The sequence below is a fragment of the Oncorhynchus gorbuscha genome, linkage group LG01, assembly GCF_021184085.1.
Source record: "Oncorhynchus gorbuscha isolate QuinsamMale2020 ecotype Even-year linkage group LG01, OgorEven_v1.0, whole genome shotgun sequence".
Lineage (NCBI taxonomy): Eukaryota > Metazoa > Chordata > Actinopteri > Salmoniformes > Salmonidae > Oncorhynchus > Oncorhynchus gorbuscha.
Window position 1 is genome coordinate 20,747,922 of NC_060173.1, and position 17,359 is coordinate 20,765,280.

At 43.2% G+C, this 17,359-nt stretch overlaps 1 protein-coding gene across 5 annotated transcripts in view; it reads right to left on the minus strand.

Moving 5' to 3' along the window:
- Window positions 1-5,120, minus strand: part of LOC124034511 (cat eye syndrome critical region protein 2-like) — a 48,487-nt gene extending 43,367 nt beyond the window's left edge. For all 5 annotated transcript variants that reach the window (XR_006838579.1, XM_046347837.1, XM_046347829.1 and 2 more), the window contains exon 1: window positions 4,844-5,120. Coding sequence is in view for 4 of the 5 variants with exons in the window: in XM_046347837.1 (XP_046203793.1) it covers window positions 4,844-4,963 (120 nt within the window). In the remaining variant the exon portion in view is untranslated. The remainder of the gene's footprint in view (window positions 1-4,843) is intronic.
- Between the last annotated feature and the right edge of the window lie 12,239 nt (window positions 5,121-17,359).

Consider the following 17,359-nt stretch of genomic DNA (forward strand, 5'->3'; position numbering starts at 1 on the left):
AATTAGTGGGTACCAGAGGGCCCGGTCTAAACTTGGGGAACATCCCAAACCACTATAGATCCTTCTCCCTAATCCATTTACTTTTAGTCAAGAGGCCTTGCTCACTCAGCTCCCCATTCTGCCAGATCTAATAGGACTAAATCTTCTTTTACAAATCAGGCGCAGGCCTGGGAAGAATAGAAGTCCCCCCCCAGTCCAGAAAGGCTGCAGCAGGCAGCAGCACCCAGTCAGCAGCACCTCCACCCTCCAGGGGGAAGGCAAAGAAAGAGCCACCATCTGGGATTTAGTCATGGTGATGCCAGGGCTGGAGTAGCACCGCTCTGGGGGCTGGATGAATAAAGGCTATTCAGCACTGGCACACTGAACATCACAACCCAAGTTGGTCGGGGAGACTCCCTAAGAACGAGAGGAGGGCTGGCTGTCACGGGGACGTGATGAACAATCAGTACAATATGGAGGCGGGAGTTTGATTAAAAGTAGGCGTTGGAAGTCATTGGAGTGAAATACTTTCAATGGCTTCAGGACAATAAGCAACATACTAAGTTCCCTGTTCATTTCAGTTTGTTGAGAACTGCCAGGTCAAGTGCTGAGGGATCTTCTCTACAGCAGGTAGGTTGGCTCCATAGTGACCAGGGCCCGTTTCAGTGCATCATCTGTGCAGATTGCACCAGATTTACATTACATCCGCATCCAGCCCTGCAGACTGGCTTCGTCAACCCAGCTCTTAAATAGAGTCACCCTCAATGCATATTAGTACCCGATCATTATGCCCGTCTTAATTTGAATAAATGGCCCCAGAAAGAGCCCAATTTCTCTGCCGCTCTCCAGATATCAGACAGCAGATGAAGATGTATGGAATCAGACAAGCTGCACTAAACACCAGCACGACACATATCTCAAGTAGAATGTTAAGCTCAGGTTGGCAGTTCTTGGGGTGGAGGGCACATTCTGGAGGTTTCAGAGGAGGCTCAGAATGCCTGGAGTCTGGGACTTCAGGGCTCATTTCACAGCCACATTGCCAGGAAATCAAGTGTGCCTCCATGGAGACAAAGAAGCAGGGGGACGGCCAGGGCCTCTTCCTGCAGAGTCCCTCTCCCTCCAGCCAGGGGAGACTGGGAGCAACAGCGAAGTGTAACAGGGGAACAATGTGCAAGGAGCCGTGGTGTGAACTTGCCAAGAAAATCTCCATTATCAGCCACCGGAACAGTGGCCCGAAAAAGAAAAGAGCTGCTCGACAACATCACCTTCCCACTGGATCACTGGGTTTGTTCATATCCAGTTGGTAGCGGTTTCACAAAGTACAAAAGTTTGGCTCTGTGAAATTCATAAAGGGGCTCCTGAAAAAAAGCCACAGTGAACTCTGCCCACTGAACCATTCCCTCCATCCTGAGCTCTCGCTACCAACAGCTTTATGACCAAGAGACAAGATATTAGAGCCATGCGGAGCTAAAGCAAAGGGCGTAACATACATTCTTCAAGTCAATTCTTACACGTTTGCCTCTCTAGCATGCTGATAATTTCCTCTGAAGAGATGACACTGGTAACAAATAAATCTGTTCTTTATATCCTCTCTACACAAGAAGTGCATTACTCAGAGGCTAGCATACCCTTTCCTCACATCTGCCAATTCTGACACCTGGGGACAAAACCAGAATAGAAGATTAACAACACCCAATGAATGTGTCAGGGACAGCTGGTTGAAGCTCTCAGTGGCCACAATGTTGACCCTCCTGTCCGTCCAGTGAGACATGCATCGCTGTGTCCACAATGCTGGACGGAGAGAATGTCATGTAATGTTGACACTGCGACCAGGCTCAACCCAAATCACCTGGGCGCTCGATACCAGAGGAAAGACCATTCTGTCAGGGGAATGACAGCCACTTCCAGCATCGCTCCAACCCAACTCTTAGGAAACCCAACCTCAATGCTCACACTGCACAGAGCTAAGTGCCACCAAGACACAGACAGAGCACAAGTACAAACACAGGAAATCAGTATCTAAGATTTTTGGTGGTAGAGTTTAAAGAAACAGTCTGGTTACATCTTCTATATAAAACAATGTTAATCAACTTCTAGAAGTTTGGTGAGACTAGCCAATGTTGAATTTCAGAGAAATAGGCTATTTCAATCCTAAACAGAGGTGTGTCAGACTACTTATTGAGACAACGGTGTTCTGAATCCATGTCACTGTAGGTCTGCTTGGTGAAACCATGGTATCTCATGGTATACAGCATGAATGCAAAATAAAAACATTTGACAAGAGTCCCCCCCTTCTGCCTAAACACAGAGCACCAGTATTCACTGAGCCCCAGGAGGAATCATTCAGAGGAACCCCTCTCTCCTCAAACCTACTGTAAACTATGGAGTTGATCCAAACAGGTCAAACATGGTTAGAACATCCTAGCTGTATAGCCACATATCCTCAAGGCTTCACAAATATATAATGAGCCTTATAAACTAGATCTTGCATCAGAGAAATGGCCCTAGAGCCTAAAATATATATAATTCCTATAGCTCCTTAACTGAAAATCTAGTATGGTCTGAGCAACAGTTGATTTAGGCTACATATGTATACACATGCTGGTGACTACAGAAAGAGCTTGAGGTGATCTCCTAAAGCACTTTCGTTCTCTGTCCAGTGAAACACAGGCCTTCATCTCAGCTGATCATTTACTCTGGCGCGGTCATACGATCACCTCCCAGGCAAGGCCACATCAAAGACACTAGATCCTCTTAGACCTGGATTTGTGTGCTATTTACTAACAAGCCATCTGATTTTTTCAGCACAGTCATTTAAGAGCACACATTAGGGCTAAGCACAAACCAAACGAGGAACAACAGAGCCATCCACTAAGCTCCGTTCCATTACAGGCCAGGCAATGAAGCACATAAGATCATCCAGGGACACAATTCACTGATGGGGCTTAGTTTGTCCCAAATAGTGAGGAAAACTGGCAACCTTTCAGCTCAGTTCCATTTGGGCCAGTGTATAAATAGCCTACCTGTGTAAGATTCTCAGACTAACCTTGCTTGAACAGAGGTTCAATAAAGAAAAATGCTATTCGTAATGTCCAAATGTCAGAGCCCCTAAACATAATGTAACGTGATGCAAAATTGGTTTGGTTGAGAGTGAGATCATGTAGTCCAAGGCTTATACTACCCTGGTCCGTGAAGATGTGACAATGACATTTGATCAGTCTAGGCTTAGATTTGTATTATCATCATTCATTGCATAATTACACTAGCGAGCTTGATTCTTTACAGACTGGGAAACAAGAGATTGTCCTCTAGCAATTAAGAGTGAAAAAATTACAGATTTCAGTATGTACACTCTACCTCTTACATAATCCCAATAGTATTTCTGAAATTTAGGTAGGTACATTTTCACCACTTCAAATTATATTTACAGATGTAGAAGTCATTGGCTATATCAATAAATTGAAGAGCTTTAACATTTATTCAGATATATAGCCTACCTTCTACTTTATTATTGACTAGAGCACAATAGAAGTGTGACCTTGAACAACCAAGAGTGCGCCCGATTAAGACGTCAAATTGGTGGGTTTATGGTGAGCATTTGCGCAGGACCAATATGCTATTAAACCCCATTATCATAGATTTCGTTACTGATATGCGTCACGGATTAGGCAATCCATCAAATAAAATGTTTCTTGAAATCAGATACAGTGGCAGCACATGTGATCTGTGTCTAGTGACCCGGTTAAAGATTGATACAATAATTCACGCGCACCCGCGTAAAACTAAACGGTGCAGATCGATCAAACCCGAGTTCTACAGAATCGAGACGTTTGCATCATGATATCGCTCGCGGAAAAAAATAAACACAATACCAACTTTACTATAAACTAGGTGGAGCTTAGCCAGCACCCCATGCACCGACTCCAATGTACACTGACGCTCTAGAGACGAATTTATTTTAGCTTCACATAAAACAAGCATTTGAACCACTGCTTCATCATAGTAACGTTAAAACATTCGAGCGAATGAAAATGCCAGAATGGCAAGTGTTAGTTACCCTGACTACCCCGTCCAGATAGTATGCTAGACAATTAATTCAAAACTCTCGTCATGAACTTGACTGTACTTGATTTTTAAAAAATGGCATCAGTGGATCAAAGGGGAGCAAGATAAAACTACAAGCAGCCTTTATTCACGTGTGATTTATTTTGAAATTGTGAGTAACGTCAACGCTCTAATCAATTAACGTTATAAGTTACTGAACTAGCCAACGTTATAACTTCGAGCTATTTATGGTGATATAATTAACATGTTGTTTCAAACTATAAACGGTAAGTTATCTAGGTATCATTTGGACAAAGACGTGCGATTTAATATGACTTGGATGGCTGTAAACACGAGCGAAAATTTCACCAAATGAAAACAAACGGTTCACACCACATGGTTCTGTTTGGGCTGGAAAGAACTATCAAAATACAACACACGACCATTGCCAATGGCATTGGTCTAACTTGTTAGCTGACGTTAAATGCATTGCTTGTTATAGCAAGAAAGTAATCGTATTTATATCATGAAATTAAACTACCGTTTATTTAAACTGGGACTTAACTGTTTTCAAACGTTCTGACTTAGCTAGTAGCTCACTAGCTAACTAGTTAGCAGCTAACTTGGCTAGCGTTAGATAAACACAGATAAGTTCTGAATAGATTAGCTAGCTAGCTAACGTGAGCTAGCTAGCTAGTTCTCAACTACCCTACAAAACAAATTCTATGAGCCAAATACGAAGGAAATTGAAATTTAGCAGTCCAAAAATAGAAAAGAAAATCTCCCAAATATCTACATGTAATTCCGAGAACTTCTTTACCTCAATTTCAAAGTCTGGTAGGTTGAATGCCGTCCTGAACAGCGAACAGAAATGAGCTATGGCGGGGACTTCCCACCAAGACTGGATCTCTTCCACAGAAATTGTACATCCCTGGAACATTTTCGGACCTTAAATTGTATAACTTTGTTTCTCACATTAGAAATAATTTCCTCAAGGTATCAGTGTAAAATCTCGTTAATTCCTTAAAAAATAGGACAAAAGTTGCTGTTGATGTTTCATCCAGTCAGTTGCCATTGCAACCCAGGTCGGAGAGCGCTTGCTACAATCTGTTTCAATCAGAATTTCACAAGCGCAGAACAGATGGGGTGGCGCTACCAGCGTGGCTCGAGGAGGGGTGTTCAGTTAGCTACTTACGCCGTGTATTTAAATATACAAAATCCTGGGTATCATAAATGCTTAGTCACTAAGCATTTATGGTATCCATCAACCTATTTGTTTACATGTAATTATACTCAAATTAAAGTATATTGATACAAATATTTGATTAGCCGGTTTCTTTGTTTTGTTTACGATGCGGCCATCACCACCACCTCGACTGATAGACCAGTCCCCATTTAAAGGGAATGCTCGTGAATTCAGAACGGTCTTGCAAAAGCGCTTCTACGGTATCTACATAAAAATTGTGTGCGCTTCTTCTGTTGCGCGTCTTCAAGAGTTGAAGAAAGTAAGTGACACTGGATTAAACGTGATCACTGTTTGTTGGATGTTTCTTTTCTTTTTTCCTCCCTGGATCAGTTATGATGAGTTAGGTAATAATATCCTTATTGAACTCTTATTATAGGCTAGCAATTAGCCTTTATATTTAAACTTGTAGTTTATATAAAACAACAGTTAAGTGTAGCTGTATTAGCTTGAAAAGCGAGGAAAATGTTTAGAATATATTTGTTTTGTAACGGCAGTCTCCAACAAGGGTTTAAGTTTAATATGTAAAGCTGTGGCTCCCCCCATCGCAGAAAGAGGAAAGCGCATGAACAGGATAGAGGTTGTGTGCGATGATGACAACTGGCCTTAGACACTGTCATTTTGTTTCTCTGAACTGTCATTAATGGGCGACTATCTTAATGGACTACCAAAATAACATACTATAATTCACCATTTATGTAGGCTACACAATTCGTAAAAGCTTGACAATGGAAAGAAGAGAAGCAGCGATCATGCAATTTCCCGGACTACAACATTCTGTTTATCAACATTTTCTATATTGACATATTCACTAGCAAATGGAAACTGCCCTTTGATTGAACCTATCTGTATTCTATTAGGGCTGGGGTTGATTGAGCAGTCACCTCAGGGCTAGTCGGTGGACAGCTATCACAGTGCTGTCGATATTTTGATAGGCTTAGGTCCCCTGGGAGCTGCTGTGCCGCATCAGTGCTGCCATGTTGCTAGGAGACAGACAAATCCCGACTGCCTGTTGTCCAGTGTGGCTGTGGTCGAGCTTAGGTAGCCTTACTCATTTTAGAACATGGAAGTTGTTCAATGATCCAGGCTCCAGACTATTTCAGAACATCCATTTACAACTCCAATGTGTGTGCCTCATAAAGACTATCCAATACCATTTCATGCAGCCCACTAGCTTTGTCCTAACATAGGTTGACCATCATTTTAATATTAAAAGACCATGTATGATGAAAATCAATGAGTCACCTCAGTGAGCATGATCTTTGTCATCACACGTTTCTTTGCGCAATTAGGTTAGATTATAAGTTTAATAGTCACATGTAAAGGGTTGCAGGTGTAATTAAACTCCAACAACGCTGGTCAAAGTGAAATGAAAATAATAAAATTAATAATAAAGAATATACATAAATATAATATATACATAGATGATTGTGGAAGCACTCTAGTGGCAAAGGACATTAGTGTGTAAGTACTGTATTAGACTATTCTGAGTACTGTCTGGAAGGGTGCTCTTATAGGACTTTGTGAATCTAAGGCAATAGCAAAAGTTTGGATGGATTATTATCTTCTCCTTTCCCCCTTCTGATGACCAGGTGGCGAATCGCATCTCTGCATGTCTGGCAGACATATCAGTGTGGATGACGGATCACCACCTCAAGCTGAACTTCGGCAAGACGGAGCTGCTCTTCCTCCCGGGGAAGGACTGCCCGTTCCATGATCTCGCCATCACGGCTGACAACTCCATTGTGTCCTCCTCCCAGAGCGCTAAGAACCTTGGCGTGATCCTGGACAACACCCTGTCGTTCTCAACTAACATCAAGGCGGTGGCCCGTTCCTGTAGGTTCATGCTCTACAACATCCGCAGAGTACGACCCTGCCTCACACAGGAAGCGGCGCAGGTCCTAATCCAGGCATTTGTCATCTCCCGTCTGGATTACTGCAACTCGCTGTTGGCTGGGCTCCCTGCCTGTGCCATTAAACCCCTACAACTCATCCAGAACACCGCAGCCCGTCTAGTGTTCAACCTTCCCAAGTTCTCTCACGTCACCCCGCTCCTCCGCTCTCTCCACTGGCTTCCAGTTGAAGCTCGCATCCGCTACAAGACTATGGTGCTTGCCTACGGAGCTGTGAGGGGAACGGCACCTCAGTACCTCCAGGCTCTGATCAGGCCCTACACCCAAATAAGGGCACTGCGTTCATCCACCTCTGGCCTGCTCGCCTCCCTACCACTGAGGAAGTACAGTTCCCGCTCAGCCCAGTCAAAACTGTTTGCTGCTCTGGCTCCCCAATGGTGGAACAAACTCCCTCACGACGCCAGGACAGAGGAGTCAATCACCACCTTCCGGAGACACCTGAAACCCCACCTCTTTAAGGAATACCTAGGATAGGATAAAGTAATCCTTCTCCCCCCCCCCCCTTAAAATATTTAGATGCACTATTGTAAAGTGGCTGTTCCACTGGATGTCATAAGGTGAATGCACCAATTTGTAAGTCGCTCTGGATAAGAGCGTCTGCTAAATGACTTAAATGTAAATGTAAATGTAATTATGCATCCAGGTTGACTGTTTTCAGACGTGTGTTTATGTTTGTGAGGTCAATCCATGACTGCTGTGTGTGTGTGTGTGTGTGTGTGTGTGTGTGTGTGTGTGTGTGTGTGTGTGTGTGTGTGTGTGTGTGTGTGTGTGTGTGTGTGTGTGTGTGTGTGTGTGTGTGTGTGTGTGTGTGTGTGTGTGTGTGTGTGTGTGTGTGTGTGTGTAACAGAGTGTCTAGAAGGGAGTGGAGTGCATAGGTTGGTCAATATCATACCCACAACATTGTCAGTGTTGATTTTTTTCCATTGATCCTCTGGAAACACTTGGCAAGTTTTTGAGACAGGACTCATTGTCTCAATATGGCCTAACAGAGGATATTTGGAATACAAATACCTTACATAATCACAGACTACAAAATCCTCTCCATCTGGAGTTAAGGGGAGTCCAGGGTTTGTAACCTGACACCAGGTAGTCTGGGGGCCACATTTACACACTTCAACAACTGGGGTGTGAGAGCCGCTCTCTCATTGGTGCTTTCTGAAAGTCCTCCTCTCCACAAAAATACCATCCATAATGTTTCCACTCTTTGTAAAACAAAATTTTCATTGTGGAAGAAAATAAACACAATAGGCCTAGATAATGAGATAGCAAACATAAAGACAGGCAATAATAGGGTTGGTAAGCCCTGTGTTGTTATGGCAGTGAACATTTAGTTCAGTCTGTCTCTGTCTCTGCATGTAGAATGTACGCCTGTTTCCACCTGTTTTACAGTCACTCTGACCTTTGTACCACTCCAAAATATAAGAACAATTATTCTATCAGTTTATATTTCTCTCTTGCAAGTTATGCCCTTTTTACATTTTCTTTGTACTGTAATGTGACAACAGATTGTAACACAAAATAAGAAAAGTGATATTTACTTTTATGAAAAACTACTGCTGGGATGCAAGTATTTGCCATTGATGTGACTAATTATCAATGTCAGAAGTTGTAGTCCCATTAACATAAATCAATACTAAAAATCAATACTCACATAAATCAGATAGTTGGAGCAGAGCAGGGTGGAGCTTGTGCCGCTTGACTACCATTGCTGCACACATTGTTGAAGTGAAAGGAAAGTGGACAGCTTAATCCTGCTTGTGGGATGCACTGACATGGGTAAGTTCCCCACTGCTGTCTTTCTCATGATAAAAACCTATTTTTCAGACAACAAAAAATGAACTGTTGTCTGAGCTGGATGATCTGGTGCAGTTTGAAGCAGTTGGGGTTTGGGGGATTGAAGTTGGCATGGGGTAAAGACTCTTGTCTGCGTTTTTGGCAGGGGACTAGTGTGAATGGAATGGAGCTGAAAGAACGTTTCACAGAGTGGCTCAGTGAAAGGCATGTGCAGAATGTGACTGACTGGGCACTAGAAAAGACTGAGCTGTAAGATGAAAGGGATCCAGAGGAACGGTTAGGAGGATGGTTGTGGTGGAAGATAAGAACTGAGGAGAAATCAAGAGAATGGTGTCAAAACAAAGGTGAGAGATGGAGAAAGGTGAATTCATTCTTTTTTCAAAGGAGGAGAGAAGCGAGGGTAGAGAGATGGTTTACAGTGGTAAAAAAAGACAGAAGGGGAAGGAAGGTGGGGAGATTAAGAGAGATGAATTAGGGAGCTGAGAAGGAAATAAGGAGATAAAAAAAATAAGAATGAAAGACATTTACATTTAAGTCATTTAGCAGACGCTCTTATCCAGAGCAACTTACAAATTGGTGCATTCACCTTATGACATCCAGTGGGACAGTCACTTAACAATAGTGCATCTAAAACTTAGGGGGGGTGGGGTGAGAGGGAAGAAAGGGGACAAGAGGAGAAGAGGGTAGGTAGGAACACCTGATGTCGATTTTACGGCTTGGGTAATATTGTGCATAATAACAGACCAGCTTCTGACAATTATTGTTAACAGAAAAAAAATTGTCAAACCAATGTTACAAGTTCACATTGATTCTCTTTTCAGTCCTTTGGAAATGGTGGGTCTCAAACACAGCTATTTATTTATTTATTTTATTTATTTCACCTTTATTTAACCAGGTAGGCAAGTTGAGAACAAGTTCTCATTTACAATTGCGACCTGGCCAAGATAAAGCAAAGCAGTTCGACAGATACAACGACACAGAGTTACACATGGAGTAAAACAAACATACAGTCAATAATACAGTATAAACAAGTCTATATACAATGTGAGCAAATGTGTTATGCAGGTGAGTGAGGACCCAAAAGCGACTTAACAGAAACTGAGTTTATTAAAGTCTAAACAGGGAAAACATAATCCTCAATCCTTTACAGGAGATGTCCAAACAGGGAAAACATAAATCCTCTAGTTGTTGAGGAGAATTGCAGGACAAGCGGCAACAGACTGCAGGTCCCTTCGGGTAGGCGCAGGCCGTAGCGGACAGAGACACCTGCTCACACGCAGCATCTGATGAAAAGGCAAAACACGACAGGACGGAACAAGGGCACAGCAAACAAGAATCCGACAAGGACAGAGGCAGAAACCGAGAGAGAAATAGAGACCTAAGAGGGCAAAATAGGGGACAGGTGTGAGAGAGTAAACAAGGTCGTTAGGAGAATGAGGAACAGCTGGGAGCAGGAACGGAACGATAGAGAGAGAGAGGGATAGAGAGAGAGAAAGAAACCTAATACGACCAGCAGGGGGAAACGAAGAGAAGAGAAAGCACAGGGACAAGACATGACAATACAATACATGACAAAATGAGGTTAGAAGGGAGGTAAAGGCAAAAAAGGCCATGGTGGCAAAGTAAATACAATATAGCAAGTAAAACACTGGAATGGTAGTTTCGCAATGGAAGAATGTGCAAAGTAGAAATAAAAATAATGGGGTGCAAAGGAGCAAAATAACTAAATAAATGAAATACAGTTGGGAAAGAGGTAGTTGTTTGGGCTAAATTATAGGTGGGCTATGTACAGGTGCAGTCATCTGTGAGCTGCTCTGACAGTTGGTGCTTAAAGCTAGTGAGGGAGATAAGTGTTTCCAGTTTCAGAGATTTTTGTAGTTCGTTCCAGTCATTGGCAGCAGAGAACTGGAAGGTTCTAAAGCTAAAGGAAACTGGTAAGCTTGTCATCTTTCAGTTTTGCCCTCCTTGGTAGATCAAATCATCTTATCCCTTTTAGCAATAAGATTAGAGAGACTAAAGATGTTATTTTTCTGTGTGGGAGCCACAGGACATTCTGCCTCAGAATTATGAATGACCTACTTGGGTACCAGATGTATTTGTGCTGACCTTCCACTCCTTGCTGCTCCTTGTCCTATGCCAACATGACAAGGAGTGGAATGGAGTGGCATGATGGCGCAAACAGATCTGGGACCCGGCTAATGAATGACCAAGATGGCCTTCAATCATAAGATCTATGGTCAAAATTCTTATTCAGTGTGTGGACGTTCCTCTGCAATCCTCTGCAATACTCTGAACAACTATTGCCATAAAGAGTTGTCCCTGCAGTTCAGAGAGTTTACAAAAAGATAAATAGGACCTCTATGATACTGGTATAAGAAAAGGTAACCTGACCCTTGCCATTGGTGTATCCTTGCTCTATTGGGACAGACAGAGACCACTGGTATTCCTGTGAGACATAGCAGAGCAGTACTGGCCAGAGGACACCGGTTAAGCTCAGGTGGTGGGTGCCACAAAATACAGGGGATAGGAACCCTATTGGTTCCCCACCGTGGAAGAACAGACACCACATTGATACCAGAGGTGGCAAGTTGCATTTGTGCTGGAGACAGGTGGGTCGGTAAGGGTACGGTAGTGGTGATAACACCTTTGGGCTGAGCTGCTGTGCCGATGGGAGAAGGAGGAGGAAGGAAACCGAAGTGGGCCTGGAGCCCAATGAGAGACAGGATGGCTGAGCAGAAAGTTAGGTAACCCCCATTACAATATATCTCTTCACCTAGAACCTGGAGGATTCAATCTAACAATAATGTGAAAGGAGGAAACATTTTGTGTTGCCCTATGCCAGCATTTCCATTTACAAAGTGTTTATGTCTGTGTTTTTCCATGTGTGTGTGTGGGTGTGTGTCACTTGGGCTGCTTGCGTGGGTGTGTGCGTGTTTCCCTCCTCCGCAGCCTCCCTGCTAAGATGATTAATGGGGGCGTGACAGGGCTGGTGGGTGTGAGCTGTGTGTTTCGTAATGATCGGGCCAAGACCCGCCGACAGAACCAGCAGGGTGCCCGGAGTCCACACCGGAATGTGAGTACTGCCTTGTTTTCCCGTAGCCAAAAAGTCCAAATTGGCTATTTCGTAAAAATGAATGAAAACCAAAATGAGCTTTTGTAAAATTGTATTTAAGGTTAGGCATAACATTAGCAGTGTAGTTAAGGTTAGGTTTACTATTAGGTTTAAATTCACATTTTAGGAAGATAGATTGTTTATTATTTTGTGAGTTTGGTAAGTGGTGATGACCTATTGCCTTGGCTTGGTTCCTCTTTCACTTTGTTCACACAATAAAATAAAAAAGTAAATAAAAAAGTAAATAAAGTACAGTTTATTGAACTGGATGAAAGAGAGAATAGTTCTGTTTTGACTCATGCACACAGTAATTGTTTTCAAGTAATCAGAGTTTGGTGCTGTTTTGGTGAGCGCTACAATACTGAGTGGCTTCCACAAGAAATCAGACAGGGAAAATAATTCATTCTTGACTCTATAGTACTAGTTATTGACATGCTTGGCTCTACTGGTTGTCTAGTACAGACAACTGTCTCTCTATACATCATCATAGGGTTGAGTGGGCATTGAGCCTATATTTACATTGGTGAAGTGAGTTACTGGTTGGCACAGGAGTGATCCTTAGGCATCCTGACTTTAATTAAGTAACAATCTAGTAGCTGCTAATGAAGTTTAATCAAATCAATGGAAAATCAAACTGTGAACCAATTCAAGTTAGAATCCTTAGTTGATTCATTTATAAGTCCAAAAATAGATGTATGATATTTACCTATTGATTCTTGAAGAATATAACTTATAAATGCCCCATGAGCTTAGTTAAACTGTTGTACCCCATCAGAACCCAAATATATAAACCTGTTTTACTCTGTTTGTAAACAATGTAAACAGTATCATGGATGGTCAGTCCTTGCATCCACTGTCACGTCTAATCAAGGTGGGTGGAATCAGGCGCAGAGAGCAGATAGCGATATGAAAGTTTATTCTCCGGTGAGCAAGAAACACGGTCAACCCAATACACACAGGGTGAACAATCCAACACAGGATAAAAGACGAACCGGAGAAGAAGAACACAAGAATACACCGACAGACATAGATGACAAATAAACAATCCCGCACAAAACAAGAGCGGGACAACCTATATATATACAGACACTAATAAACTTAACAACACACAGGTGAAACCAATCAGACAAAACCAACAGATACACAAAAAGGGATCCGTAGTGGCTAGTAGGACGGTGACGACGACCGCCGAGCACCGCCCGAACGGGCAGGAGAGCCAACCTCGGAAGTCGTGACATCCATAGTGCTGTCTATTAATTTAAGAGTGGTTACATTTCTACAGGCCCATCCCTCAGCTTATTGATTCAATTAATGATTCTAACTTTAAAGGAAAGTGTCCATCAATTAGGTTTGTAGTGTGTAGCTGTGTTTAAGTGATGCTGAACAACCAACATTCTGTGATGTAGGGTTTTGTTAAGATTGACAAGACACTGTATTGTAAGGAAAAGCAAATTACTAAATGCTATTCATTGTTTATGCATGGTCAATAAGCATCAGTTAAATGTCGAGAAGAGGGCACAACAAAACCTTTTCCCCTCAGGAGACTGAAAATATTTGGCATGGGTCCCCAGATCCTCAAAAGTTTCTACAGCTGCACCATTAAGAGCATCCTGACCGGTTGCATCACTGCTCGACATCTGACCATCAGGCGCTACAGAGGTTAGTGCAAACAGCCCAGTACATCACTGGGGCCAAGCTTCCTGCCATCCAGGACCTATATACTAGGCAGTGTCAGAGGAAAGCCCAAAGCCCTCCAGTCACCCAAGTTATAGACTGTTTTTCCTCTGCTATCGCATGGCAAGTGGTACCGGAGCACCAAGTCTAGGACCAAAAGGCTCCTCAACAGCTTCTACCCCAAGCCATTAGTCCGCTGAACAATTCATAAAATCACCACCAGAAAATTTACCTTGACCCTCCCTTTTGTACACTGCTGCTACTCACTGTTTGTTTGTTTTCTATGCATAGTCACTTCGCCCTCATCTACATGTACAGATTACCTGAACAAGCCTATACCACCACACACTGACTTGGTACCGGTGCCCCCTGTATATAGCCTCATTATTGTTATTCTTATTGTGTTACTTTTTATATTAGTCTACATGGTAAATATGTTCTTCCTCTTAAGCTGCACTGTTGGTCAAGGGCTTGTAAGTAAGCATTGCACAGTAAAGGCTACACTTGTTGTATTTGGTGCATGTGACAAATAAAGTTTGATTTGATTTATAAGATATATCATAAATATATCAGACTGTTCACCCAAACTGATTTTTACCTGAATACTTCTCCTTTTGATGTGAAGGCTGGACTGTTTGACGAAGACAGTAAAGATGGAAGGCTACTTTGGGATGTATAGAGGTACTATTTCCCTGGATTAATGTAATGTACAATTCTGTGTTGAGTGTAGCTGACACGGCCTAAATTGAAATAACTGCTATAAACCATGTATTATACCCTTTGAAAGTATTGAGCACCTAGAGTTATTAACTAGCCTAGAGCTAATCATATGAAAGTGCAGGGGACGTATTTTAATGACGTTAACTGGAGATTGTGTTCTTATAATCCATTACTATTTTTTCCGCAGGTGCAGCAGTGAATCTCACTCTTGTCACACCAGAGAATGCCATTAAACTGGCAGCAAATGATATCTTCAGACAGAAGCTCTCCAAGGACGGGAAACTAACTTTTGGTCCTAGCACAGCACTTACACTTTTAACTATTTAACTGAAACATAAATTTACATACCTTAGAGTACTTTTTTATCCATCAAGTTAACATAACATTCATGTAATAAAGTCAGATGAACTAAGGTGCTATTGCTACAGTAAACTGTCTCATTTTATCAGGGGTGGTGCCATTATTGTTATTATTGCTATGTGTCTATTCATTAGTCTGTTAACCCTGTCATTTGGCCCACAGGAAGTTGCCCCTGTGGGGGGAGATACTGGCAGGATGTGGGGCGGGGACCTGCCAGATGATAGTGACCACACCCATAGAGATGCTCAAGATCCATTTGCAGGACGCAGGAAGGTTGGTTGAGTTCTGTGAACCGTTTGTCCTTAGGCCAACCACATCTCAGACTGCTGCTGAAGTTTTTTGGCACTGATGTGATGTGTGTGTGTGACAGCTGACATAAGCAGAGTGGTCCATGCACACACTGCAGCTTCTGGTCCAGCTCCTGGTCCATCTCCTCCAGCCCAGCCTGCCCCTCCACCTCGGACCCCTGCCGTCCGTATTACCCTGGAGCTACTGAAGACACGCGGCCTGCCAGGCCTCTACCAGGGAGCAGGAGCCACACTGATGAGGTGTGACACTCTGTCTCTCTCTCTGCCTCTGACAAATCCACATAGGCAAATAGCATAGAAAGTGAAAAGCTAAAGGAAAGAATGATATTATACAAATTGTACGTGTCAAACAAACGCACACCGCACGCACACACTCAATCACTCACTCACTCCCTGTGGTACAAGCACACAACAGGAGGTTGAGGCCCCGTAATTGGGGAGGATGGGCTCGTGGTAATGGCTGGAGCGGAATCAGTGGAACGGTATCAAATACTGTACATTAAACACATGGTTCCAGGTGTTAGATGCCATTCCATTCGCGCCGTTCCGTACATCAATATGACCCTTCCTCCCCTCAGCAGCCTCCTGTGAAGCACACACACATTTCTCTTGTTCAGTTCGGAATGACGTAATCCTGAACTGAGGTAACCTGCTAGACTCACTGTCAGGCCTGATTTGACTCATTTTACTGGTGATTAGTTTGTGGCAAAGACTTTGATTTACTTCTTGTAAAGGCTGCCTGATTTACATATACCACATATTGCATCGCTCCGTTCAATATTTTGTATTTCTGTACGTTTGTCTTTTACATATGTACAGTACTTACTGTATGTGTGGTCTGGCACCCTGGCTAATCAAGGCCAACATAAATCAATAGGTTACTGCAGTTATTGTATGTCTGGCAGGCTGAATCTAGCTGTGGACCGACTGAAACATGCCTGCGTTCTTTTCGTATTCCAGGGATTTTCCTTTCTCTATGATCTACTTCCCGCTGTTCACCAACCTGAACACGCTGGGAAGGGCCGAGTAGTCATGGAGACTTGCAGGAGCGGGCCCCCTTACTACAGCCGGATTAGTGGCAGCTGTAGCTGTCACACCACTTGACGGTGAGAGAGACATACAGGGAAGGGCTGGGGGAGCCCCATAAAGGAGAGATAAACCACTGTATTCAGTAGCAGTGCATGTCATTCAGTCCGAAACGTTAATGTCCACAATAAGACCATCTAATCTGTAGATGTCATACAGGGGCAGTTTGTAAGGGCTGATTCCTGTGTTGGGTTGGGATTGCAAAGGCTATTTCATTTGATTAGCAGTTTACGATTAAATTATACCATGAGACCACAATTATAATGGTATGAAATATATTATCAATAACTCTGCAATCCCAGAGCATGATACCCACATTGTCTGTACTTTAAGGGCAGTTGAGTTTACATTGGTTTCATTGTGTGTGTGTTTGTTGGCAGTCATAAAGACTCGTATACAGACCTTGCAGAAGAGGGAGGACACATACCGTGGCATTGTTGACTGCACACGGTAAGGCTTGCACCATAAAACACATTTCTCCAATATGGATGTGCTAACCTTTGGTTGACAGCAGGTTTCTCACACTTCCATAGGAGGATCTGTGATCTTCCTGTCTGGGTTGGCGTCCCCCCTTGGGTTGTGCCGTGGCGGAGATCTTTGTGGGCTATACTCGGCCTTGTCTCAGGATGGTAAATTGGTGGTTGAAGATATCCCTCTAGTGGTGTGTGGGCTGTGCTTTGGCAAAGTGGGTAGGGTTATATCCTTCCTGTTTGGCCCTGTCCTCGGATGGGGCTACAGTGTCCCCTGACCCCTTCTGTCTCAGCCTCCAGTATTTATGCTGCAGTAGTTTGTGTCGGGGGGCTAGGGTCAGTTTGTTATATCTGGAGTACTTTTCCTGTCCTATTCGGTGTCCTGTGTGAATTTTAAGTGTGCTCTCTCTAATTCTCTCTTTCTTTCTCTCTCTCGGAGGACCTGAGCCCTAGGACCATGCCTCAGGACTACCTGACATGACTCATTGCTGTCCCCAGACCACCTGGCTGTGCTGCTGCTCCAGTTTCAACTGTTCTGCCTTATTATTGGACCATGCTGGTCATTTATGAACATCTTAGCCATGTTCTGTTATAATCTCCACCCCGCACAGCCAGAAGATGACTGGCCACCCCACATAACCTAGGAAGAAACCTAG